General features: G+C 42.0%; 1 protein-coding gene across 1 annotated transcript in view; it reads left to right on the top strand.

Annotated features, from left to right (window-relative positions):
• The window catches only part of Pah (phenylalanine hydroxylase), a 56,627-nt gene extending 31,634 nt beyond the window's left edge, over nt 1-24,993 (top strand). Inside the window, exons 5-13 of the mRNA XM_013021270.1 lie at nt 5,350-5,417; nt 8,712-8,908; nt 11,420-11,555; nt 12,755-12,824; nt 15,287-15,343; nt 18,787-18,882; nt 19,422-19,555; nt 21,895-22,010; nt 24,069-24,993. Of these exons, the coding sequence (XP_012876724.1) occupies nt 5,350-5,417; nt 8,712-8,908; nt 11,420-11,555; nt 12,755-12,824; nt 15,287-15,343; nt 18,787-18,882; nt 19,422-19,555; nt 21,895-22,010; nt 24,069-24,112 (918 nt within the window). The 3' untranslated portion in view covers nt 24,113-24,993. The remainder of the gene's footprint in view (nt 1-5,349; nt 5,418-8,711; nt 8,909-11,419; nt 11,556-12,754; nt 12,825-15,286; nt 15,344-18,786; nt 18,883-19,421; nt 19,556-21,894; nt 22,011-24,068) is intronic.
• Nucleotides 24,994-25,250: the final 257 nt, after the last annotated feature.

The raw sequence follows: 25,250 nt of genomic DNA, 5'->3' as shown, positions 1-25,250 counted from the left end.
CAAACAGGCTGGCCTTCCAACTCTGGAATTCATTTCTCTTTGCCAACCCTGGCCACATCTTTGGCTCTTTTGCCTCTCAGTGTCATGAATTTTATCATAAAAATACAACTTATCAGGTACACAGTCCCCTGGAGAAGAGGCGCCAGGCTCTCTCTGTTCCTTGGGTTTCTCATCAGATCCTGGCAGCCGGGGCCAAGCACAGAGCAAACCCTCTAGAGTGCTTCTCTGCAGCTCTCCAGGCCCCGAAGGCCTGGCCTCACCGTGGGAACTGCAAGCAGACACCAGCCCCGGATCGAAGGGGCTGTTCTTCTCCACGGGACCCTCTGTTCTGCTCTGTCTCCTTGCAGTCAGAATGATCCCTTCCTCCCCTGACCCTCTGCCCTGGGTGGAATGCACTGATGTTCGACATCGGTTTACTGCCATGTTGGGAAATGAAGAAAAGGAAGGATTGTTGCCGAAAGAAGAAGGCAAAGGCTCTATAGTCACCGGGGTTTAAACTAAGTGGGAAAATAAAATGTCCCTCTTGCTTTTCTCCTTTTGTTCCCAGTCTCTTCCCTTTGCCTCCTTCCCATTTTTATTTCTTCCTCCATTAATGCTTATTAGGCTAATGATAGTAATAGCCACCATTTCTTGAGCACAGGCTGTGTGCCAGGCACTATGTTAAACACTTGGCACATACTTTGAATTTCAATGTGCGTAAGCAGCCTAAGAAGGTGCTGTTTTTGGTGTTCCAGGGAGAAATCAATGGTCCAAACAGGTAAAGCGAGAAGAGTTAGGATGATGGATAAGGCATGATCCTTTCTATCCAGAGCCCTCCAGATATTGGAGAGAAGGAGTGTCAAATTATCTCCGAATGATGCCATAAGGACCTGGGACAAACTTGGCAGGCAGAATTTCCATGGTGGTGTTTAGTTATCAGTCCCCCAAACTGGCCAGTTGATGCACTTTACCTGCAGTCATCTTCCTTATCATACCATCAATCCTTTCTCCACTGGAACACTTTTACTCATCTTCTTGGCCATCTCTTATATCTCACCTTCCCATGGACATCTTCTATCTTGTCCCTAGGTTTAAGCCTTTACACTGTTACTGTAGGAAGTCACACTGTATGTCTCAGGGATTATAACTATCTGTATCTCTTGTACTTTGAGGACAGAGCCTCTGATCAAAATGATCAGAGGAGTTTCACAAGAAGACATACACATATACATGAAAGAGCTTATGCAGACTTCCCAAACTGTATTCTATGGGAAAAAAATCACAGGAGCAAAGAGAGATATGCTATTTCTGTAATGCCCCCCCCAATACTATGTCAATGAGAAAATGAAACCCATTCAATTTAATGTTTCCTCATATCCCAAAGAACCCTCCTACTTAGTAATAATGTCTTGAGTTGTAGTGATTCATAGAACACAGATTAGGAAATAGTTTCATAATAACAAAAAAAAAACAGCATTAAGTTTAAGGAGTCAGAGAGCAATAGTTATCAAGTTAGAAGCCATAGTAGACTGGAAATCTCAGAAAAGACTTCTGGAAGGAAGGAGGCATCTAAATAGAAAGCTCTAGCCACTGGGGTAGACCAGTTATCCAACAATCATAAGACCTCTATAATTTAACTTGCTTGTAGTGGAGCTTGGTAGGGAAACAACTCCATAAGTTTCTTCAGAGATAAAAGTCTCATCTCCTTATGACTATACCTTCTTCCAACTCTGTAGTGTCCTGTATGTTCTGGGAACACCTGGAATAAGGGGGAGAATTGCTCCTGGGAGGTGATCATGGGCTTTGTCTGGAGAAGATTCACTTCCTTCTACTTACCAGGTAGAATTATCATATGGTCACTATCAGCTGCAAAGGGGACTTGGGGAATACCTCTTCAGTCTAGAGAAATCCTCAGTAGGCTTTTCCATCTTGTTACTCTCTCTCCAGAACCTCCTCCACAAAAGTACCAATCCTCAGAATGATAAAACTGAGATTAAGACGAGGGACTGCAAACAGATTCTGGTGAAGTTATAATTTTGTGTCGTGTAGAATTCTCCTTACTTTTCCCTTCGCATGCCTCCCTCCCTGCCTCTTCTCACCATTTCTTCATGGACAATATATTTTCCTGTCAAAACATACTTGGTTACATGCAGTGCAACCAAAATTACTGCTATTAGCTTAATTGAGACAGAGTGATTATAAATAAATTACATGCAGTGCTACTGAAATTGCTGCTATTAGTCTAAATTGAGACAGGGTGATCAGTCATTGCCAACTGCAGCTTAATTCAGAATACATTTCATGTGGATGATCATAGAAACCCTGTGGTCACCTGGCAACCCAAATGGCCAACTCCCTGAGAGTCAGGGCTTTAAAGACACAAATCTCTCTGAACACTGGTAGCTGAGAGAGCTGAAGTTCCTCCGAGCTGGATGGTGGGGGCTTATTGAAAGTTGACAATGAAATTCTTAGAAACGTAGAACTGGAAAGGACCATAGTATGTTTATTAAATGTGTGTTCACATATTCCAACTTTGGAATCTTCCATCATGTTCCCCAAATGATTTGAGATGGATTTTAATCTTATTTTGCATTTGGCCCCTCAAGTAATGAAAGAAATCCATATGCATGATACTTCTCAGCACCCCATAAGCAGAAAAAGCCAGAAGTGGCACAATGGCTCAAGTGGTAGAGCACTAGCCTTGAGCTGAAGAGCTGAGGGACAGCACCCAGGCCCAGAGTTCAGGCCCCACGACTGACAAAAAGAAAAAGAAAAAAAACCCTAAAAGAATAAATTGTATAGAAGAATGAAACAAGAACATTTCTACTACCCATTTCCACTACCTATCAGTAACATTTGTTAGAGTTTGGTGTATTTCTTCCATCATTTCATTTCTATATTCATCTATAAATAGGCTAGGTTGATGCCTAGCAGCTATGTAGTTTTTATATTAAGTTTTGTTTTCACAGCTGGAAGAAACTTGAATCACCTAGACACATTAAGCAAGGCACATTAAAGATGGAGAATAAAGTCAGGTGGGGATGAGGAGACATCATTTTTACAGTAGCATGAAGTAGATAGAGAAAGGGAGAATGCCATTGGCTAAAGGAATTTTTCATTCACATCCTTGGCTTCCTGCTTCAGCTCTTAAATCTCAACTTGCTAACCTGGGTATGATCAGAAAACTTTAATAAAAGTTGTTTCTGCAGTTAAGAACCCTTCAGCAAATGGCCCAATGGGCTCCTAGATCAAAAGATAGAAATAACCTGGCACTGGTGGCTCACATCTGTAATCCTAGTTACTCAGGAGGCTGAGATATGAGGATCATGGGTGGAAGTCAACCTGGGTAGGAAAGTCTGTGAGACTCTTATCTCCAATTAACAACCAGAGAACCAGAAGTGGTGCTGTGGCTCAAAGTGGTGGAGTGCTAGCCTTGAGCAAAAAAGGTCAAGGGCAGTTTCCAGGCCCTGAGTTCAAGCCCCACAATTAACAAAAAAATAAAAAATAAAAATCTAGAAATAGAGATTTTCCAAGATGCCTAGGTGCAAAATCACTTATCTTATAATTAGGGGGCAGATAAAGTCATTCCCTGATGTCTGCTAAGAATAACAGATAAAGATGATAAATATTAAGCTTACATTTAAATTCACAGTTTGAGTCCTAAGTATGAAAAGGTGGATAAATAAGTGTTGTTCATTTAGTTGGGTTGACAGTTCACTAAGGAGGTATGCGATGCTGCTTAGAAATCAAATCACAGAACTCAGTTTGATTTTTTTTAACTGCATCATCTTAAATCTACTTGTCTTCACCCAGCATGAGGTGAACTGGATAGTAGTTCCAAATCCTTAAGTTTTGAAGGCTGGGTATGGTAGCACATGCCTGAGATCTGGGCATTCAGGAGGTGGAGGCAGGAAGATGACAAGTTCAAGTTCAAGGTTAGTTTGGATTACAAAACCAAACCAACCCACTCCCGCCCCTCCCACCAATAAAAGTCCTTTACACATTATGTTCCGTGATATATGTCTTGGTTTTTGACTCATGGTCTGAAGGATGCTAAGGCAGAGACTTTGAACTGAAGTGCTAGGTGGATGGATGGACTTGTTGGGATGGGCTTAGAAGGAAGGAGGCAGAGTGCTATGGTGATATACCCATCTCTGTCTCACCCAAAATCAGTCTACCATGAGCTCTTTTGGGCCAATAGCCTTTACATCAATTGCATGTGCCCTACCTACTCTGTCCCAAACACTCAAAGATGCGCTTGACCTCTTTTTACTTGGAAATGTACTGCTTGAATTATTAGTGAGAGAGCGCCTGCCAGTCAGACTCAGAGGAGAAACAATGATCATCCTTTTATGTCCTGGGATACATTTCTCCGTTGGTTGAGCCCATGCCATCTTGTAAAGGTTGACAGTTACTAAAGTGTAGTAAAAGAAAGAGAACTGGGTGATCCAACCTCTGGCTCTCCGTCACTTTGACCCTGTTTCCCTGAGCCACTGCTTATTCTTAAAAAAAAAAAAAGAAGGGAGTTATACTGGTCTATCTGACAATCTGTTGTGTGACTTACAAATAAAATCGTTTTCTAGCACATACAGACTGGGACATTACAGGTATCTGGTGGCCGTGTGGCTTAGCAGGGCATCACCAAACCAATACAGGCCATCCTTGGCTATTACATAATGAGTTTGTTTTGGTTTTCTTGCCAGTCCTGGCAAGAACTCAGGGCCTGGGCTCTGTCCCTGAGCTGCTTTTGCTCAAGACTAGCCCTCTACCACCTGAGCCACCACACTACTTCCAGCTTTTTCTGTGTATGTGGTACTGAGGAATCGAACCCAGGGTTTCATGCATGCTAGGCAAGCACTCTACCACGAAGTCACATTCCCAGCCCCATAGTGAGTTTGGAGTCCACTTTGTTCTACCTTTATCTGGTCTGACCCAGAAACATAGCAAGCATCTAAATAACAAGACAAAACAAAAATCATCATAGCAGCAGGCATGAACTCATGAGTATATGAGGTGGCAGTGCTAGACACATGCTGTTGGCCAGGGATTAAGTGGAGATTGTTAAGTCTCCATCGTAGACACCTGACCTATTAACTGTGCCCAATTCAGGAGGTTTGGAACACATGCCACAGCAAAGATTTGTTTAAGACCAGAACATACCTGTAAGTAGTGGCATCCATCTTACTGACTTGAAGGTGTTGCTAACAGCATATTTCAATGCTTGATGACAGCTCATCCCGAGTTTAACTGAAACTTTATTTCATTGGGGTCGGGTGGGGTGGCGGGGTAGGACATGCACATTGTTACTGCTTGAGGGCTCCTAGCCTCTCTCCCAAAGCCTTGAGTTACCGAGTGCCTCCTCTCTCCTAGGGGTTTAAAGATCCTGTGTACCGCGCGAGACGGAAGCAGTTTGCTGATATTGCCTATACTTACCGCCAGTAAGTTTCACCTTCTGAAAAAAGTAAATGAAAAGAAAGGCAAGCATACCCCTAGCTTTTATCTATCTTGCTTTAAGTGGGAAAATGACACAATCTCTGTGTGTGTGTGTGTGTGTGTGTGTGTGTGTGTTTAAGAGAGTTTAAGTCCTCCCTTTAATAACACATTTAAAAAAACTGTCATTACACAAAACATAATTACCCACTATGCTGGGGCTCAGCTCTCTCTTGAGCTTTGTTGTTGCCTAATAATCCACTGTCTGACATAATTACCAAAAGCTCCCATCCTGAATGAAACAGCCTCTGGTCCTTGCCACATTAGACCAGAAATAAGGAAGAAAAGAGGATCGTTTACATTCAAGACAGAGCTGTCTGCTTTACTGCAATAATGAATCACTGGAGATTTCAGGCCAGACAAGTTTCAATAGGGTCTAAGGTGGTTTTGTTTGGTTTTGTTTTTGGATGGGGGTGCAGTTGTTCAGATGTCTAGACTCTTCTTTTTCTCTTAGTCAAAAGAAAATGCACATATGACATACATTTTTTTGCGGGGAAACAGAATGGTGTTCTCAAGAAGAATATCAGTTGCCTACAGGAAATTTGCTGTTTTGGAGAACAGCACTGTTCCTGGGTTAAGGAAATAAGAAAGAGAAGAAATGCAAAAAGTCTGAAACAGAGCAGGAACACTCAGAGCATGATAGAGAACCTGAGCAAGGCAGAGGGGCTGCTGGGGTCGTGTATACTGAAAACAGTCACCTGCAAAAGGGAGAGGACCACCCCACCCCATGCATCGAAACTGCAAGAAAAGTGTTTCTCTGGATGACTCCTGGTGGTGGAAGGATCCAGGACTGTAAATGTCTATCCGATCGAGACCTATGTGGGTTTGGGTTTCACCTAAAACCCTAGAACATGGCAACTTCTCTCTGTCCTCATCTTTAACCATCATATCAGAGACAGGCAAGAGAGTCAGTAAGAACATCTCATTTGCCATTGCTGTGTCTCTGGAGCTTTGCTAAATGCTGTGTGTATGTTATTTGTTTAGTCTTAATAGTGACTCCTCATTTTACCCTTCAATAGGGAAAGGAAACTCGCCCAAGTCATGTAACTATAGGCATCGGAAGCAGGCTTTATGTGGTAACTTGGGATCCAAGTAGGCTCAGGACTCAGTTTCTCATTCTTTCTCTAACTGGATGTAATATCCTTTACGTTGAAACTTTTGTATTCAGCCATTGGCCTTATCTGTCTTGGAGATGGACCCCAGAACTTTGCCTGGAGCTGACATTCCAATTCAATTAGAGCTTCTGTGTCTTTCCCACGGAGTCTCTGACTGGGATGGACACATTCCTATTTCTCAGCCAATCACAACGAGCAGGGAAATGTGGTCCTTTCACTGGTGATTGGCCAGCCTTGGTCACATGTCCATTCCTAAACTAGGGATGGAGTCTCCTTTGACCCAGTCTTAAGAGACTGAGGAGGGAGGTACATGCTTTACTTGACAAATGGAGGAACAAATATTGGGTCCTTGGAACAGCAAATGTCAACCTAAGAGATCTTGGTGTTCAGAATGTTAAACTATTTCTTGTTACAGACATATCAGTATCTTTCTTTGCAAATGAAGACTGGGGACAATGTTAACGATCTGTTATGCAATGCTTATCAGTCCCAAAGTTAGGTACTTTATACTTAGTACTCCATTTAATTTCAAATAGTTACTCATTACTAGTCCATGTATCAGCTGGGAGAGGTTTACTAAATTGGTTGAGGCCACACAGCTACAAATAGGAGGACCAAATGTTGGCCAGTCTCTGTCCATTTCCAGAGACTTCTCTTCCATGAACACTTAATCCTAAAATAACGGTGGATTTTTAGGCAGGGCTCACATAGCATTATTTGACGATTTCTACTGGCCACTACAAGAGCACTACTTTCAAGCATGTCTTACTTTTAATTCTTAAACAAAAACCTGTTTTTCACTCTGAATCCTTGCCCACCTTTCTGTAAAAAAAAAAAAAATCTGTGACTTTGCTTTAATATCCTTGGATGAGCTACAACTTTGAAGGAACAGGAGGAACCTCGTTTGGAATCTGACCCATCATTCTGAGGTAAACAGACTCACTGTGTCCCAGACTCTGTGCTCCTGGTAAGAACAGGCCTCCAGCCCATGGAAGAGGCCCCGGTCTTTGAGGTTGGGTTTTATTTGGTGTTCACTTGTTTTCACTGTTCAGAGCACAGCTCAAGACCTTTCAAAGTAACAAGACTATAAGTTACAGTTTCCATCAGTCACCTGGAAGGCATATTAGAATCCAGATGTCCAGGCCTTCCTCTCCCCTTCCAAAATACATTTCAAGATACATGGGGACAGAGTCCTATGTGTGTTCTTAGGCATGCCTGGTGTAGGTAAGCGCATCTTAAACTTTAATACGTATACTTCTTCATCCCATCTCAATATTTATTTATGTATTTTTACCTTTGATCTGCAATTTTTAATAGACAGGTAAACATATACTTATGGTGTATAATGTGCTCTCTCCCTCTATACACACATATGTAACACACATAGATGTATACATATACAAACATGCATATTGCACAATATAATTTTTGCTGAATTTAGAAGCCTTTGTTTAGAAAGGGGATATCCAAACCCTCAGTCTTTTTTCCTATTTTTTTTCTTTTTTTTGTTTGTTTATGTTGCTTGTGGGGTTTGAACTCAGGGCCTGGGCACTGTCCCTGAGCTTTTGTGCTCAAGGCTAGTGCTCTACCCCTTTGAGCCACAGCGCCACTTCTGGTTTTCTGGTGGTAAATTGGAGATAGAAGGCTCACAGACTAACCTGCCCGGGCTAGCTTTGAACTGTGATCCTCAGATCTCAGCTTCCTGAGTAGCTAGGATTATAGGCATGTGCTACCAGAGCCTGGCACCTTCATTCTTCCTAATTCCCCTATCTGCTGCTTTACACCATGTGCCACTTGCCTATGGGACACAGCTGAAGATTAGCACGTTTCCTCCCTGAGCAAATGATTGGAGTATCAGAAACAAAACAAAACAGAATGACCACGTGAGGTCCCAGAATGGAGCAAACCGTTAGTGAAGCTGTACATTTGAATCCCCAAATGTACAAATAACCCAATGGGAGCCAAACCATAGTGTTTCCTCTATGAAACGTAGAGATCTCCTCTTTCAAATCTGTGTGGAGTCTGTTCTAGTCAGTGGTGGCAGCTCACTGGACCCCCTTCACCCACCTCGCTGCACTGTGTGTGTGGCTTTGCCTTCCTGGACACCTTTTCCATCCTGTGTTCCAGTGGACAGCCCATCCCCCGGGTGGAATACACAGAGGAAGAGAAGAAGACTTGGGGGACGGTGTTCAGGACCCTGAAGTCCTTGTATAAGACCCATGCTTGCTACGAACACAATCACATTTTTCCACTTCTGGAAAAGTACTGTGGCTTCCGTGAAGATAACATTCCCCAGCTGGAAGATGTTTCTCAATTCCTGCAGAGTAAGTCCACATCTGGGTCAGGGCCCTTGCAGGGCGTGGGGAGAGCTGTGGGAGAGCAGAGGGAAGGAGAGGAAAAGTCCAGAAGGCGAGCGTCAGTCAGTGTTTGTGATAACCAGGCTGAGTAGTCTCCTAGGAAGATTGGACTGCACGGTACCTCCCCTCTCCCCTCCACTGTCAGTCTACATTAACCCCAGCAAGCGCATCAGTCATTGGCCCATCATTTTTGTTTCTTTTGGTGTTGGTCCTGGGGCTTAGACTCAGGACCTGGGTGTTGTCCCTGAGTTCTTTTGCTCAAGGCTAGCAGTCTATCACATGAACTCCAGCTCCACTTCAACTTTTTTTTTTTGGGGGGGGGGTTAATCGAAGATAAGATTCTCACAGACTCCTTTCCTTGGGTTGGCTTCAAACTGTAGTCCTCAGATCTCAGCCTCCTGAGTAGCTAGAATAATAGATGTGAGCCTCCTGGGTTGAAGAGTATTATCTTTTCTACTCAAAGCCGAATGTAGCCAGGTGGGGGTTCTCCCTGCAGCTCCTGCCGATGGCTGCATAAATGCACTCTTCATGGGGCAGTGCCAGGAGCCCCAATCTCATGACTTTATGCATCTGGTAGGATTCTGCCTTTGACTGTCACTGACGAGGTAAACTTCCTTCAGAGTTGCCATCCGTCAAATGGAGAGTGTCCCTTTGAGTCCTTTGGTTTCTGTGAGGGAAAATGTTGCATGTGAGATCACTGAGCCGCTGATGTGCTTTCTAGTCAGTGCTCAGTGAACTAGGGCTGGATTTGCAACCTGAGGAGCTCGGTACAAAAATACATTATTTAAACAATACATTATTTAGGTGTTATGCTTTGCTATATTACTTATAGGAGAGGTAAGTGTTTTCCTTTCTGTCAAGAGGGTGTTAGTTCAGCCAAAGCAAAACCAAGCCTTCAATGAACATATATTGAACATCTATGATGTGCCAGGTATAGCAAAGAAAAAGTAGAAAGACAGTCCATATTTTTACAGAAATGGAGAATTTTCTACGCATCAGAGCTTTGCAGAGATGGACGATTTTATGACTAGGAGCCTGAAAACCAAATGGCAAGATGGGGAGATGTAGCTAAGATGACCTTTGGGTTTCCTCTCCTTTAGTGAATCCTTATTTGTAAGTGAAATTAAGGAGCCAGAGTTGGAGCAGAGTAAATTCTGTCTGATGATGCAGAGAACATGAAGGAAGAGAAAGAAGGCATCCTAAGGACATTGTTGTAATCATCTCTGGTGCTATACCAATAATAACAATAATAAAACAGCTGGGTGCTGGTGGCTTACCCAGTAATCCTAGATACCAAGGAGGCTGAGACCTGAGGATCTTGGTTAAAAGTCAGTTGGGGCAGGAAAGCCTATGATATTCTTACTCCCATTAGTCACTAGAAAACGAGAAATGGAGCTGTGGCTCAAAGTGGTAGAATGCTAGCCTTGAGCAAAAAGCTCAGGGACAGTGACCAAGCCCTTAGTTCAAGCCCCAGGATCAACAACAACAACAAATAATAATAAAATAGTAATTCTAGAAGCTGTGGAATTATATAATTGTTGAGACGAAAACCAAACTGCCTGGATTGTGATGCTGGGATTTGCCTTTACCTCTGTGTATGTCTCAGCTTTCCCATCTATGGGGTGCAGAGAGTAAGAACAGAGTTCTTGCTGGGATTAGGTAGTGCATGCGACATGTTTAAAACAATACCTGACATATGGCATGCAATGTACATTATTTTCACTACCACTCTCATTCTTCTCTTTCCAAGTTTGGAATCAATGGAGAGACAGAGGAACCAAAGAGATGGTGATCAAAATTTTAGCTTGAAGGAAAAGCTACGTAGAGAATATGGTATAGACACAGGGTCAAAATGGATTACTCAGTGTCTTCACCCTTGATTCGGGAAACGTACCTGCCAATTCAGTGTGTGGCCCCATTACACAAGCCAAGAGTGTACCGGAATGGGAAGATTCCAGAAACAGTTAAACTGAGAATATCTTTTCCTCCTCCCCAATTCTCCTGTCAAACAGGCCACACTGTTCCTTATGGGTTAGACGGTGTGTGGTAAATGGAGAAGCTCTTTCCACACTCTTCCTTCTAGGAAGGGCGGTGAAATTCCCTCCCCTACCCTGAGAACATGAGAAGTAGCAAATAAGCATTGATACACAGCAACAAGGGGGAAATGTATTGCGTATTTTTAATGAACTAAGTTCTGAGCTAAGTACTTTAAAGTCACTTCTCCTTGGATATTTAGAATATCTCTAAGCAAGCTCTATCTATACTTTGCAGATGAAAGAAATGAGGCTCAGGACTATGAATTTACGTGATCCAGATCAATCAACTAGAAGGCCAGGGGCAAAGATCTGAATCCAAGTCAGTTTAGTATCAAAGCCCCTACTCCTAGGCCTTTGTTTGTACTTCTTCTCTACCTAAACATCCTTAGGCCCCTCTGGCTGTGACATGGTAGGCATTGATTTTGTATTCTTCATTTTCCAGCTTGTACTGGTTTCCGCCTCCGACCTGTGGCCGGCCTTCTGTCCTCGCGAGATTTCTTAGGTGGCCTGGCCTTCCGAGTCTTCCACTGCACACAATACATCAGACATGGCTCCAAACCCATGTACACGCCTGAACCGTGAGTATTGTCCTCTGGGTACTAGTTGCCAATCATAGAGGGTGCCATTGCTTCCTGCTCCAGGAACAAATGAGGTTGAGGTCATTGCAGACGTGTCCACAGGATTCATTTCGTGGATTATTTGCCGGGAATATTAAGGGAAAAGCTTGTCTATTCTGGAGGTTTTTTTTTTCTGTCCAATAGACCACATTTGGACACACAGATTCAGACGTTCTGAGGACCAAGGATTCAAATCTCCCTGAGAAGTAGGAACAAGAGATCCCATTCAAGTTCCAAAGATATCCAGTTCCAAATGGGACAGGAACAAGTGGTAGCCAAGAAATCTCAACACCTTATAAATACAGATCCAGATGAATCCAGTTGTTCTTTGCCTAGATTATGTCTTGGCTAGAGACACAGGAGGACTGGCCACTACCTTTACTACTTGAGTGTTTAGCTATTTCCTTAGTCCAAAATTTTAGGATGCTTCAAATCTTTTCTTTCTCCACATAATATTTATCACTACTAATCAGAAAGAAAAACCTTGTTCCTGATGGATTTGGCCCATTAAGTTTCAAGTAAATGTAGCTTTTCTTTCCCGACTACTGCTCCCCCTCAAACTTGGGGTCTGGGCATTGTCTCTTAGTTTTTGTTGTTTTATGCCCAATGATGATGTCTTACCAGTTGAACCATAGTTCGGCTTCTGGATTTTTGTTGATTGATTCAAGCTAAAAGTCTCATGGGCTTTCCTTCCCAGACTGGCTTTGAACCTCAATCCTCAGATTTCAGACTTCTGATTATAGCTAGGGTCATAGACATGAGGCATTAGCATCTGGCACCATTCTATTTTTTAAGCTCCCATTGAGAATAACTGAACATATTGTATTTCCATGGGTAAGTCAATAGCAAGAAGTCTTGAGATGGGAGGTGTTTGTGATCCACAACGGATTCAGGTGAGTGAGTGGATATGCAGTGGAGTATGAACAATTCTGTGCTGCACCAACTGGACGTGTTCTGGGAGGCAGGGCATCTGGATCCAGTGTTCTGCTTGCCTTTTTGCTTTTCTTTCTTACTCTTCCTTTATTTGTTTCATTTTGTACATTGTCTCAGTCAGTCCCATGCTCTGCATATCACTTATTCTCGAGGACATTTACAAGCCAAAATGAGTGTCTACCTTTGTTCTTGCCCATTCTCCAAGCTCTGTGCCTTTTGTCTTTCAGTGACATTTGCCATGAACTCTTGGGACATGTACCCTTGTTTTCGGATCGCAGCTTTGCCCAATTTTCCCAGGTAAGGGATAGAATTTCAAAGCCTTAGTTATAGATGCTGGAACTAGATAACTCAAATAAGTCAAGCTCATGAAGGAGGCCCTCCTCTTATTCTCTATAAGAATAAAACCCACGTAAAACTCTATGATTCCACCTGGAATAAACAGCACTGAGAAATGTGCATGGGTCTGGGTAATGGGCTAACTAGTCTCCCTTTCTAGGGGCAGAGCCTGGGAGCAGTGACTCACTTGTTCTCTGAGTCAAGTGTAGTTAAGTTGATGAATCACCCTTAGTCTACCAGGTATGCTCTCAGAGACTTTTCACTCATGAAAATGTCTCTGATCCTCATGTAGAATCACCTTCTTCCAAAGTCTTCTAGTATTTTCCATCCCTTGCTTTTCTTTAGAGACTTTGACACTTACTATCTTGTCAGTCATTGGTATAGATACTCAAATTAGGTAGGATGATATTTGCGAAGAGTACAATAACATTGGTCTGACTTATAGTTAACTAAATATGTCAATAAACAAAGAAAGAACCAGATGTCTCATCACCATTGTCTAAGCAATACTAGACTCGTGGTTATCTTTTGCAGTTGCAAACAAGCTCTAAAAAGTGCTTGTGGATAAACTTAATTTTTTTTCTAGCTCTCAGGCACTGAGAAACAGCCTCACATACAATTGGGTAATTGGAATCATGGGAGATTTGACAATGGTGTAGATGCACAGTAGGCTTCTGCCCTGTTGCAGTTAGGTCGTGTGGCTTTGGGCAAGTAGCCTGGCCACCCTGGGGCTCAGTTTACTCATATGTTAATCAGTAAGATGTATTTCCTACTAGTTTTCTTTCTAACAGTGAGAAATGAAGAACAAATGAAACGATCCATGAGTAAAATGGTGGGCTAAGTATGAATTCAACTAGTGGCACTTTTGGTGAATCTCATGAACAATTTTCATCAGTTGAAAGGAATCAATATTTCCATTGCTGAGTGAAGAGGCTGCCCAGTTAATATTTAAGACAAACAAAACAAACCTATAGCTAAACCTGCTGCTTTTCTCTAGGAGATGCAAGGTGTCTAAATAAAGAAAACACTTCCTTATGAGGTTTTAGAAGTTAAGAAGTTAGGAGAGTGTTGGCTTCTTGAGTGGGAGTATTTAGGGTCCGGTTGAATTATATGTCAGTGTCACCAGTGAGGGTGTACTTACAGGTGCCAAGATGGTATCCGTGTTACAACGGTTTAAAATAAGGATTTGGTTCTATGCTTGGATTTTTTCTCATAGAAGAGGAGGAACTTACATTTTGCTATCTGAAGCTATTCTGATGGTAGCACTGGCAAAGGGGCAATCAAAAATTTTCATTTGGGGGAGTCACACAGAGGACTGGACAATTAAAGTCAACAGCCAGGAACTATGGAACCATGAATAGGGGACCCTGAGTGTGACTAGGGCCACCTTCTCAATGATGCTTATGTTGGGACCCTATTGCATATCTCAGTCTCTCCTCTTAATTCCCCCTGGATTCTCTAGAATTCCCAGGACCATTGTTTATTCCACCCCCCACAAAGCCTATCATCTCATATATTAGATATTCATATTATAGTCTGTCTCAACTCTCAGTCTGTCTCGACTCTGAGATAGTCTATCTCCATTGTACAGCCCTCAGGCAATACATCATTTTGAACATTAAAAGAAAATCTAAAGCCACCGCACAATAGCCACTTCACAGCTTGAGCTTTCAGATTGGAGGCATCCTGGACACTTTTTTTCTTTACCAATGTCCTTGATTCCTACAATCTGTTCTTGTACAGTAGACAGAACCTCAGCTGATAAAAATGAAGTTATGTCCACTTCTGTGGTCAAAGTTACATACATTTGTTATTTATTGTCTGTCTTTACTACAGACTACAAGGTGCATGTATTATCTGGCACATAGGAGGCATTCAATACAGTAAATAGTTTGGGGATGAATGAATGTAGTTGGAAAGATACACACAACACATGCATACACACACACACACACACGATGAGGTAGAATAAATACTGTGAAAGAAAAAGAGATCACAGGAGGCATTCTGTAGTTGGACTGGTGAGAAGTGATTTATGATGTTCTAAGAAGATGTCAATCAGTTCTTCCCTATATTTTCCTATGGGATTTTCATGGTGCATAATTTCAGACTTACCCCTAGTTCAGGAATATTTGAGTTTCATGGTTGAATAACTGCTAGCCTGGAGTTAAGAGATGGTTCTGTAGTTGCTAATCTATTGTAGGATCATGAAAAGATCACCTTCCTTGTCAGCCTCCACTCTTCAATTATGAGGTGTTCAAAGAAATGGAGGTAGAGATCTAGAATTCTGTGATGAGGGAAGACTTGTCAGGAACGCATAAGGCATAGAGAGCCCTGTTGGATGAATCCGGCTACCCATTGCTTTGCTATGGGTAAAAAGTGAGGGTTGGGCTGTGCCAGTGATGCTGTTTGTCTGTGTGCAGGAAATTGGTCTGGCTTCTCTTGGAGCACCTGATGAGTACATTGAGAAACTCGCTACGGTAAGTAAGTCTCTTCTGTCATGGAGAGACAGGAAAGAGGACGTGGGCTGATGGCCCTTGGTTCCTGTCTGGAAGTCAGGCCATTTGGCACCAAACACTCGGAATGTAGCAAGTTACATTTGTCCAAGTGAAACTTCTCACGTTGAGTTTTCCTTCATGGTTTGATTTCTAAGTCAGCAGCATGAAGATATCTTGCACATAGTTTTAAATAGTGTTCTCAGAAGCACCAACAGGCTATCGTAATAGCCCTGGAAATTCATTGGAATGGAGTGTATTAGGAAGTGGGCTGGATACATAACTTTCAGAGGGGAATATTTATGCCTCCAACCTCTGCACTGGAGCCAACATTAGAATCTTTCCCTTCTCAGACAGGAAGTAGAAAGGAGACTGGGCCTTTCATTCTTGCCAAACACTTTCTTCCCCATGTAACTCTGAGGACACTCATCTGTCAAAGCTAGGGCAGCAGCAAATCTGCACAGCAGGTGATTTCCTTCATCATGCTCCTCTCCAATTTCAGCACATCCTTCTCATCCATCCTTCAGCACATCTCTTCTAAGGAGGGTATATATATATATATATATATATATATATATATATATATATATGAATTATGGACCACAGGTGAATGCAAGTCTCTCATTAAGATGGTTCAGTTTATAAGTTTATGAATTCAAAAATTTTCAGACAGTGATTTTTTTATTACCCTCAGGTAGTTGTATAAAGGAGTTTCAGTTTAATGTGAATTCAATTCAGTTTGTGAAGACCATGCATCTTGACCAACGTCTTCCCTTTCATTATTCTTCTCATCTCACCCAATCCCCTAATCCCCTCAGATTCCATTTTCACATGTATCCATTGAACACTATGATTGCATTTGCTCCCCCTTCCTCTCTCCGTTCATCTGTCCCTTCTCTTCTTGATCTCGTCTCCTCCTCTTTCCCCCGCTATATCCCCTGCCTTGCCGACACATGTTCCAGCTTCTTGGTATTCATTTTGTTAAAAGTTAGTTGTTCAAAGGAGTTACACCAGTTCATCAGAAAGGTTAAAAACTGCCAGATGTTGTTCTTCACTGGCCATCTGCTCTGAGACTCTGGACACATAGCTTTGGTTCCTTCATCTCTAAAAATGGATACTGTAGTTTATATCCTACCCATCTCAAAAGTATGTCATGTGAGTCTAAAGAATTAAATTTGTATCAACATTAGTTTTCAAATGCTAGTTGAATGAAGAGTTACAAGAAGCAGCTTTCAGTAAGGCTGGAAAGCTGGATAGAACCTCTTACTTACAAGGACATTAAGCTAGGTGCCAATGGCTCATGCCTGTAATCCTAGCTACTCAGGAGGCTGAGATTTGAAGATCAAGGTTTGAAACCAGCCCTGATAGGAAAGTCCAAGAAACTTGTATCTTTAGTTAACCATCAAAAAAGCTGAAATTGGAGCTCTGTCTCAAGTGGTAGAGTTCTAGCCTTGAGCAAATAAAGCTTGGTGACAGCACTTAGGCCCTGAGTTCAAACCTCAGAACTGGCACACACACACCACACACACACACACAGACACACACACACAACTTTAACTTGGAAGGTCATTTATATTATTAATCGTCACATGATCTATTTTTAAACTCTCAAAAATAACATTACTGACACATTGGGTTGGGAACATTGCCTTTCATTTGCTATATCATTACAAGAACATTGCCTTACCTGCCTGGAATGAAGACTGGGCATGTACAGGTGAGGAGGTCAGGTCAGTTCAGTTCCAATAGCCTTCTCAGATTTGGCATTCCTTAGTCCCCAAACCGGATTGAACCATTTTTTTTGGGGGGGGGGGTCCGGTCGTGGGTCCTGAACTCTGGGCCTGGGCGCTGTCCCTCAGCTCTTCAGCCCAAGGCTAGCACTCTACCACTTGAGCCACAGCGTCACTTCCGGCTTTTTTCATTTTGCTTTATGTGGTGCTGAGGAATCAAACCCAGGGCCTCAGGCATGCAAGGCAAGCGCGCTACCACTGAGCCATCTTCCCAGCCCCAAGATTGAACCATTAACCACTCTATTTCTATAAGACTCTCTTTAGCAGCTTGCTGAATCCTAAGTTCCTCTGGGCCCCAGAACCCCAGAAGTCCATTCTGCCAGCCAGGTATTTAGGATATGCTGAACTGGGAACTATTGAAAGAAAAGGCCTAGCTAGGCACCACTGGCTCACACCTGTAATCCTAGCTTCTCACGAGGCTGAGATCTGAGGATTGCCATTACAAGCCAGTCTAGAAAGTCTATGAGACTCTTATCTCCAATCATCTACTAAAAAGTTTGAAGTAGAGCTATGACTCAAGTGGTAGAGTGCTTGTGCCAAAATAAGCTAAGGGACCAAGCTTTGAGTTCAATTCCCACCCCTCCTTCTCCTTCTCCTTCTCCCTCTCCCTCTGTCTTCCTCTCTCTCTTTTTTGTCTCTCTCTCTTTCACACACACACATACACAAAGAGAAAAAAGAAAAGGACTTAGAAATTGAATGCTGGTGGCTCATGCCTATAATCTTAGCTACTCAGGAGGCTGAGATCCAAGGATCATGGTTCAAAGCCAGCTCAGGCAGCAAAGTCTGTGAGATTCTTAGATCTCCAGTTAATCACCAAAAAGCCAGAAGTGGAGCTGTAGTTCAAATGTTCAAGTGGTTAAGTGCCAACCTTGAAGAAAAAAAACCTCAGGATAGTGTGTAGGCCCTGAGTTCAAATCTCAGGACCAACACACACACACACACACACACACACACACAAAGTGCAGTGGGTAGTTTCAACTCGCAAGTCTGAGCATGGAGGATGGAGAGGCCTCTTACTGGTTCAATGACTATGCAGCTTCCTGTCTCCCACTGCTGGGATTGATAGACATTCCTGCTAGGCCCTACTAATTTTTAAAGAACACCTTAGGAATAGGGTATAGAGAAAAATGTAAAAGGAATGGAGGCACTTTCATCCTAGACAAAGGAATTGGTTGGGGGAGGGAGACATCCTTATATCCTTAAGTGCTTTCCATCACATGTGAGATTCCATCATTCTTTTTTTCAGTCATGGGGCTTCAAGTCAGGGCCTGGACACTGTCCTTGAGCCTGTTTGTGCTAGCACGTTACCCCATGAGCCACAGTACCACTTGTAGCTTTTTTTCTGAGTAGTTTATTGGAGATAAGAGCCTCACCAACTTTTCTGCCTGGTCTGGCTTCAAACTGTAATCCTCAGATCTCAGCCTCCTGAGTAGCTAGGATTACAGGTGTGAGCCACTGGTACCTGGCTCCACCATTCTTGATTCAACAGGTGACTGAGTAGTGCAAGACTGAGAAATGCCCCACGGTTGCATAGATTGAGATAACAGACTCCCACCCAAGCAGTACTGCTGTTGGCCTTGAGTATCTTCTGCATTGTCCTTTCTTGAGGTGTATCCCCAGCTTGTCTTTCCATTCTAGATTTACTGGTTTACTGTGGAGTTTGGGCTCTGTAAGCAAGGAGACTCCATAAAGGCATATGGTGCTGGACTCCTGTCATCTTTTGGTGAATTACAGGTATGACTCTTAACAGAAATCAAGGACTGATTATCAAGTGATAGCTATGGGGTACTATTGTCTTGATACTGTGGAATCCCTATTTGCCTACATATTGAGAGATGCAAACTGGGGAACATCCCACCAGTAAGTGGTACCGTAGCAGCTATGATTGGATCGTGGTTGTGGTGTGGTGTTAGGAGTAGCAATTCAGGTGCTAGAATCCAGAGTTATAGGGGGTAGAGCCTTCCAATCCTAAGGTGGACCTGTGCATACAACCTTGCATGTGTGCAAACACATGCCAAAATATTTGGCTGGTTTCCACAGAATCTACTGATCGCCCTCCTCCCCCCAAAGTAGTTGGAATGCATACTTTGTACCTGGGCTGCAGACCATAGCTGAGCTGTGAAGAGTTGAGTCAAGTACATGTAAAATAGTTTATAGCATTGGGGCTGGACTGTGGAAGGGATCAGGGTGAAATGAGCGATGCTGGTCTACGGGATGCAGCAGGGAGCATGGATTTGTGATTTGACTGAAGACTTCTTACTGCAAAACTGTAGTACTGCTTGTCGGACAAACCAAAGCTCCTCCCCTTGGAGCTGGAGAAGACGGCCATCCAAGAGTACACCATCACAGAGTTCCAACCCATCTACTATGTGGCTGAAAGCTTCAATGATGCCAAGGAGAAAGTGAGGTGAGGTTGCATTGAGGAGGGGTGTTGGCTCTGTGGATCTCCTGAGACGGGCTGGTGATGCCAACCTGGGGCTGGTTGACCAGGCCACTGAATTCCAATGCTTACACAGCAACTTTGTGTAACAGATAGACTTTCTCCCTCGACCTTCTCCACCCTCATCCTTGCCCATTGTCTGTTAGGAGACTGGAGATGTTGACCCCTCCACAATTTTTCCATCTGGTTCAAAGTAGCTCAATGTAGACACTAAGTCCAGTCACTAAATTCTTCTATGTGCAGTGTATCCCCCCACATACAAAACCCGAGGAATCTTCCAAAGTTGTGAAGTATTTTCCCCCTCTTAATTCTCTCAGACACCTACCTAACCTGTCTTATCACCTCCTTTAAGTCTTTACTCAAATTTAATCTTCCCTTTGTTTCTCTCTAACTTTTATAGTCATGCATCGCTTAGCAATAGGGATATGCCCAGGACATGTGTCATTAGGTGATTTCAGTGCTGTGTTGAGTGTTGTACATCTACAAATCTAGATGATGGAGCCTCAGTAGACTCTTAGACTCTACAGTGTATACATGGTAGAGCCTCTGATTTCTCCTAGGGCCATAATAAACAACAAAGTACATGATTCAATCAGATGTAAAGAATAGTCAGGCAGACAAGGGTCCCTAAAGCCACGATACAAGATATGGTAAGTCAATTCACTGTAGTAATGTAGTAATGTAGTTAGATGTAGTAATGTAGTCAGATGTAATCCTTGTCAAGTAGTGTGTATAGTGTATAGTGTTGCACGTGCCATACTTGGAAAGCTCCAATACTGCTTTTGCCAAAGTTGAGAGGTATTACTTCCTTCCTGGTAATTGTCTTCTTAGTACTACAGTGTGTGTGTGTGTGTGTGTGTGTGTGTGTGTGTGTGTGTGTGTGTGTGTGTGTGTTGGTCCTGGGGCTTGAACTCAGGGCCTAAGTACTATCCCTCAGCTTTTTCACTCAAGGTTAGTCCTCTATCATTTGTGCTACAGCTTTGCTTCCAATTGTGTGTGTGTGTGTGTGTGTGTGTGTGTGTGTGTATTTAATTGGAGATAAAAATCTCACAAACTTTTCTGCCTGGACTGGTGGCAAACTGTAACCTGCAGATCTCAGCCTCCTGAGTAGCTAGGGTTACAGGTGTGAGTTGTTGCCCTCTGGCTTACAAGCATCTTCTTTTACTAGGGGCTATTTTAGAAATAATATTTGTGATGTTTAGGAATATTTTGTGATGATATTTCTTTGTGTCCTCTGTGAAGACCCTCACGAGGAGATTCCCCCGAGAGCCAGGAATAATGCATGGGGGAAAAGTGAGAAAGTGAAGCACACAGTCTAGAATCACACTGTGGGCTTCCTTTCCAGCTTTGAAACTGACTGACAGCAGTGGTCTTTGCAGTACTGAGTCCAGCTACCTTGCAAATCAGATGAACAGTAGTACTTAGTTCCTAAGTAGTAAGTTATGTCAGGAATGATAATTATAAGGGGTTTAGAGTAGTAAGGCTGAACATAGGAGGCACTCAATCCATGTTAAATGTTACAACCAGTGTTTTATTCAGCTCCTAGAAGCTGGTTACCTCTTGGCATTGTGTGTTAAGAATCGCAAGGTATTTTTTTCCTATAGCATTTTTGGCTAGATTCCTTTTAATCACGTTTAATGGTAAGGATTTGTGCCTTTAATGTATTCTGGGCTTTTGTTATAAGCTACTTCTACCTGTTCGAAGCTTCCAGGGTGACCTCATTACAACTCTATTCCGTTTTTCTTTTTTCTTGAACTCAGAGTCTGGGTCCTGTTCCTGAGCTCTTTTTTTTCTCAAGGCTAACACTCTACCACTTTGAGCTACAGCTCAGGTGCAATACCTATGTGTTTCTGATCATATAAAATAATATTTATCAAAAGAAACCTTCAGGAAATGGAAGCAAGAAGTTTCTTTCTTTGTTGCTATTTTTCTTTTCTTTTGGTCTTGCTTGCTTATCTGTCTTCAAGAGGAGGCACAAAAATGGTGGGACCAAGGGTGAACAAATGCAGCAGTGGTACTCACTAGACACTATGCTGAAAATAAACTACTTATGGGTGGGGATGGGAGGGAAAACCTGGGAGAGAATGATGGAAGGGGTGACATTGTCCATAAAGACATGTGCACTTTATCTGGCTTATGTAACTATAACCCCTCTGTATATCACCTTTACAATAACAATAAATAAAACAATTTTAAAAACACCCCCACTACACCTCTCAGCCCTGTAGGTGAATAGTGAAGGAAAATGCTGAATTTGTTCTTGTTCCAAATGTGCCCTCAACCCAAACCTTTGGTCTTGCTTCCAGGAACTTTGCTGCAACAATTCCTAGACCCTTCTCTGTTCACTATGACCCATATACCCAAAGAGTTGAGGTACTGGACAACACTCAGCAGCTGAAGATTTTGGCTGATTCTATCAACAGTAAGTAGAGATAATCTTCCCCCACAAAGCCAGGTTTACTCAGACACAGAGAGCATTTTCTTACCTTTGCTCTAAGAACAAGAAGGAATTCATGAAATAGTAAGCCGACGGAACACATTTCCATTTAAGCCAGAGAAGTTCACTGGGGGAGAACTGGGAATAAAAGGTCAGAGTTACCTTGAATATTCTTTCTCTGAAATCTCAGATCCTACCACTATCCCCTTTTCAACCTGGCCCTGCCACTCTCAGATAGCTCTTCAGATCTTTTCCTTTAGTGTCCAGTTGACACCAGTCTGCCTAAAATCTCCTTCTCCTAAAAGCTAGACTTTTATTTACCTTATCTATCTCCTTCCTACTCTTCCTGGATAATGCATATTATAATAACTACCTTTAAAAAGTCACCAGGTTATCTTGTTCCTTACCAAATTCTTTTTCTAGCCTTTAAAGTTACTCTCTGGTGATACTGGTCAACCTGGTGTTTTCAAGTCTGCTCTCCTGGCCTTTCCCTATATAGTCCTTCCTATTTAAAACACTCTCTCTCCCATTTAGAGACATCCAAGAGAAAATTGCTCCTGAAGTCTTGCATAGACATCTCTTGTTATAAGGAGACTGGCTTGGATATCTTCCCCATGTTTTTATATTCTAACAGATTCTTTTCACAGAGGATTCATTATTGTATTATTTTTATAATTGCTTACTTGTCTGTCTCCCCAACTAGACCAGATCAGAGAGCCATGTTAGATTAGCTGTCAAATCCTCAGCACCTATCCCTATTCCCAAGAATTCTATCAGGGATTCAAGTACTATTAGATAAATGGATGAATCAACCAATGTGGGGAGTGCATACAGGAAGACAATCTTCACCAGAGAGGAGTTTCTAGCTTATGCAATGCCAGAGTCCAAACAGAGAGCCTGTGGTCTCTAATATTGCCTCTGACACATACAACTGTCTGGCCCTGGTTATTATGACTATTCCACATTAGACATAGCATTTTGAAAAATCCCAAAGCTAAGTCCCCCCCACCCATAGACCTGCAGTAGACATGTTTTCTCACTGAAGGATTCAACCAAGTGATCAAAGTGGCTATTTGGCAGGTGTAGGGCTTGAACTCAGGGCTTGGGCACTGTCCCTGAGCTTTTCTGCTCAAGGCTAGCACTCTACCACTTTGAGCCACAGCCCCACTTCTAATTTTCTAGTGGTTAATTGGAAGTAAAAGTCTTGCAGACTTTCCTGCCTGGGATGGCTTCAAGCCATAATCCTCAGCTCTCTTCCTCCTGAGTAGCTAGGATTAAAGGCATGAGCCACTAGTGCTTGACAGTAGCATATATATTTCTTAAGATCACAGAATAACAAATTTAGGAATTGAAGTGTCCTTAAGGCTATGTGACTTATGTCATGCCTCCTCACCGTTCCATACTTGTTTTCTCATCAATCTCCAAGGCCTCTTCTCTTTCTATAAAGAGTCTATATCCTGGCGTTCTTTGTTGTGTGAATATATGCCACCGTAGTTCATGGGTCTGACAATCTACTAGATTGAGTTACCCGCTGAGATCATGTATTCTCAAACTAATGTATTCTCAAACAGAACCACTTGGAAAATTGGGGGAAAAAGCAACAATCTGGAGTTATAACCCTAGACTAAATGTATAACATTGGTACAAAAGCTTGGGGATTGGTATTCATAATAAGATTTCAGGTGATTCCCACACAGATTTGAATATGTCACACTTTTAGGTTTTGCAACTGAGCGACTTAAAACTTCTGTGAATGTTCTATAAAAAAAGAAACAGAGTAGTTGGGATTTGCCTGCAAAATATAGTGCTCAGACAAAGCCATGAAGTCCTACTAGAAACAGCCTATAGAAAGAGGAAGTCAATACACTAATAATTCCAGCATTTCCTGGAAAATACTACAACTACTCCAATCCTAGTCTATGTCTTGAAGCAAAGGGGACAAATGGCGGAGGTATGCACATCACTGATACCCTAGAACTCTATACTTGAAGGGTGTTTCTTCATTATATTAATGTCCTATTTAAATGATGTTCTTTGTTGCAGGTGAAGTTGGAATCCTTTGCAACGCTCTCCAGAAAATAAAGTAAATTCAGCAACAGAACTTGATCTGACAACTGAGAATCTGCAGCTAGAAATCCAACTCCTTCTTGTGTCTGGAAAAACTCTGATAGAAAAATCTTATATTGAAATAGCAGCTTTAAGTCCTTTTTGAAACAAAATGGAAGGTCACCAAATGAATCAAAATAATCCGAAGTGACAGTCTATTAATATTTAACCAAAGCATAATGATGGGTATTTTAGAGTCAGCCTTGATTTAGATATGGTAATCTTACTCTCAATGTAGTTATAATTACAATCTCTCACATTTCACATTTCAGGTTAATTAAAATTTGTGAAGCCTTATATATGCTCTTATTATCTTCCATAAAAAATTCCTAATAGAACATGTATGATTAAATGTAAAACACTTGACACTTATTGGACTTGAACTTTTTGGTTTACTCTAACTCTACAAAGTTCAGTTTCTATTTGCATTGACATGATTCCAATTACTCCTTTGCTATTGTGCCTATGTAAATCTCATTTAATTTGAGAGCACATTAAAATAGTTGCAAACAATAAAGTTTTATAACATCATAAAATACATTTAATTTATTAGATTGTAATCATAAATACTGCTCTGTGAGACATTACAACTTCCCACCTGGTCCTCATGACTTCCAATGCCATTTTGCAATTATTTGTCAAGTCTGGGGAACATTTTGAAGACATTTATGATTTCAGCAGATGTTAACTAATGACATAATTGGAAGATATTCAGTACATATTCATTGAATAAATAAGTGAATGCATAATTAAACAGCAAATCCAGTCCAAAGCAAGACTTTTATTTATGTTGGAATTCTATTTATGGTTATAAAATTGTACAGTTTCAAATGCTTCTTGAGATTAAATATTCCTCTCATCATCATAGAAATATATGAGCTGGATAATTTTGTGGCCTGAAAGAGTAATCAAAGGCTCAAATGTCCATCCCATTGTAGGGGTTTATTGAGATAATCAGTCCATACATAGGACTATGTCTGGACTGATTTTCACTTTTATTGATTGTGAAATTCATGGGAACACAGGGATATCTGAGATACAGTGGTGAGAATACCAGTCTTTAATGCTATGATTTATTCTAATTTACATCTTTTGGAAATAGTTATTAATAGTTAAAGG

The sequence above is a fragment of the Dipodomys ordii genome, unplaced genomic scaffold (genome assembly GCF_000151885.1).
Source record: "Dipodomys ordii isolate 6190 unplaced genomic scaffold, Dord_2.0 Scaffold3, whole genome shotgun sequence".
NCBI lineage: Eukaryota > Metazoa > Chordata > Mammalia > Rodentia > Heteromyidae > Dipodomys > Dipodomys ordii.
The sequence above is the reverse complement of the archived record's forward strand: the minus strand, read 5'-3'. Positions and strand labels throughout refer to the sequence as shown.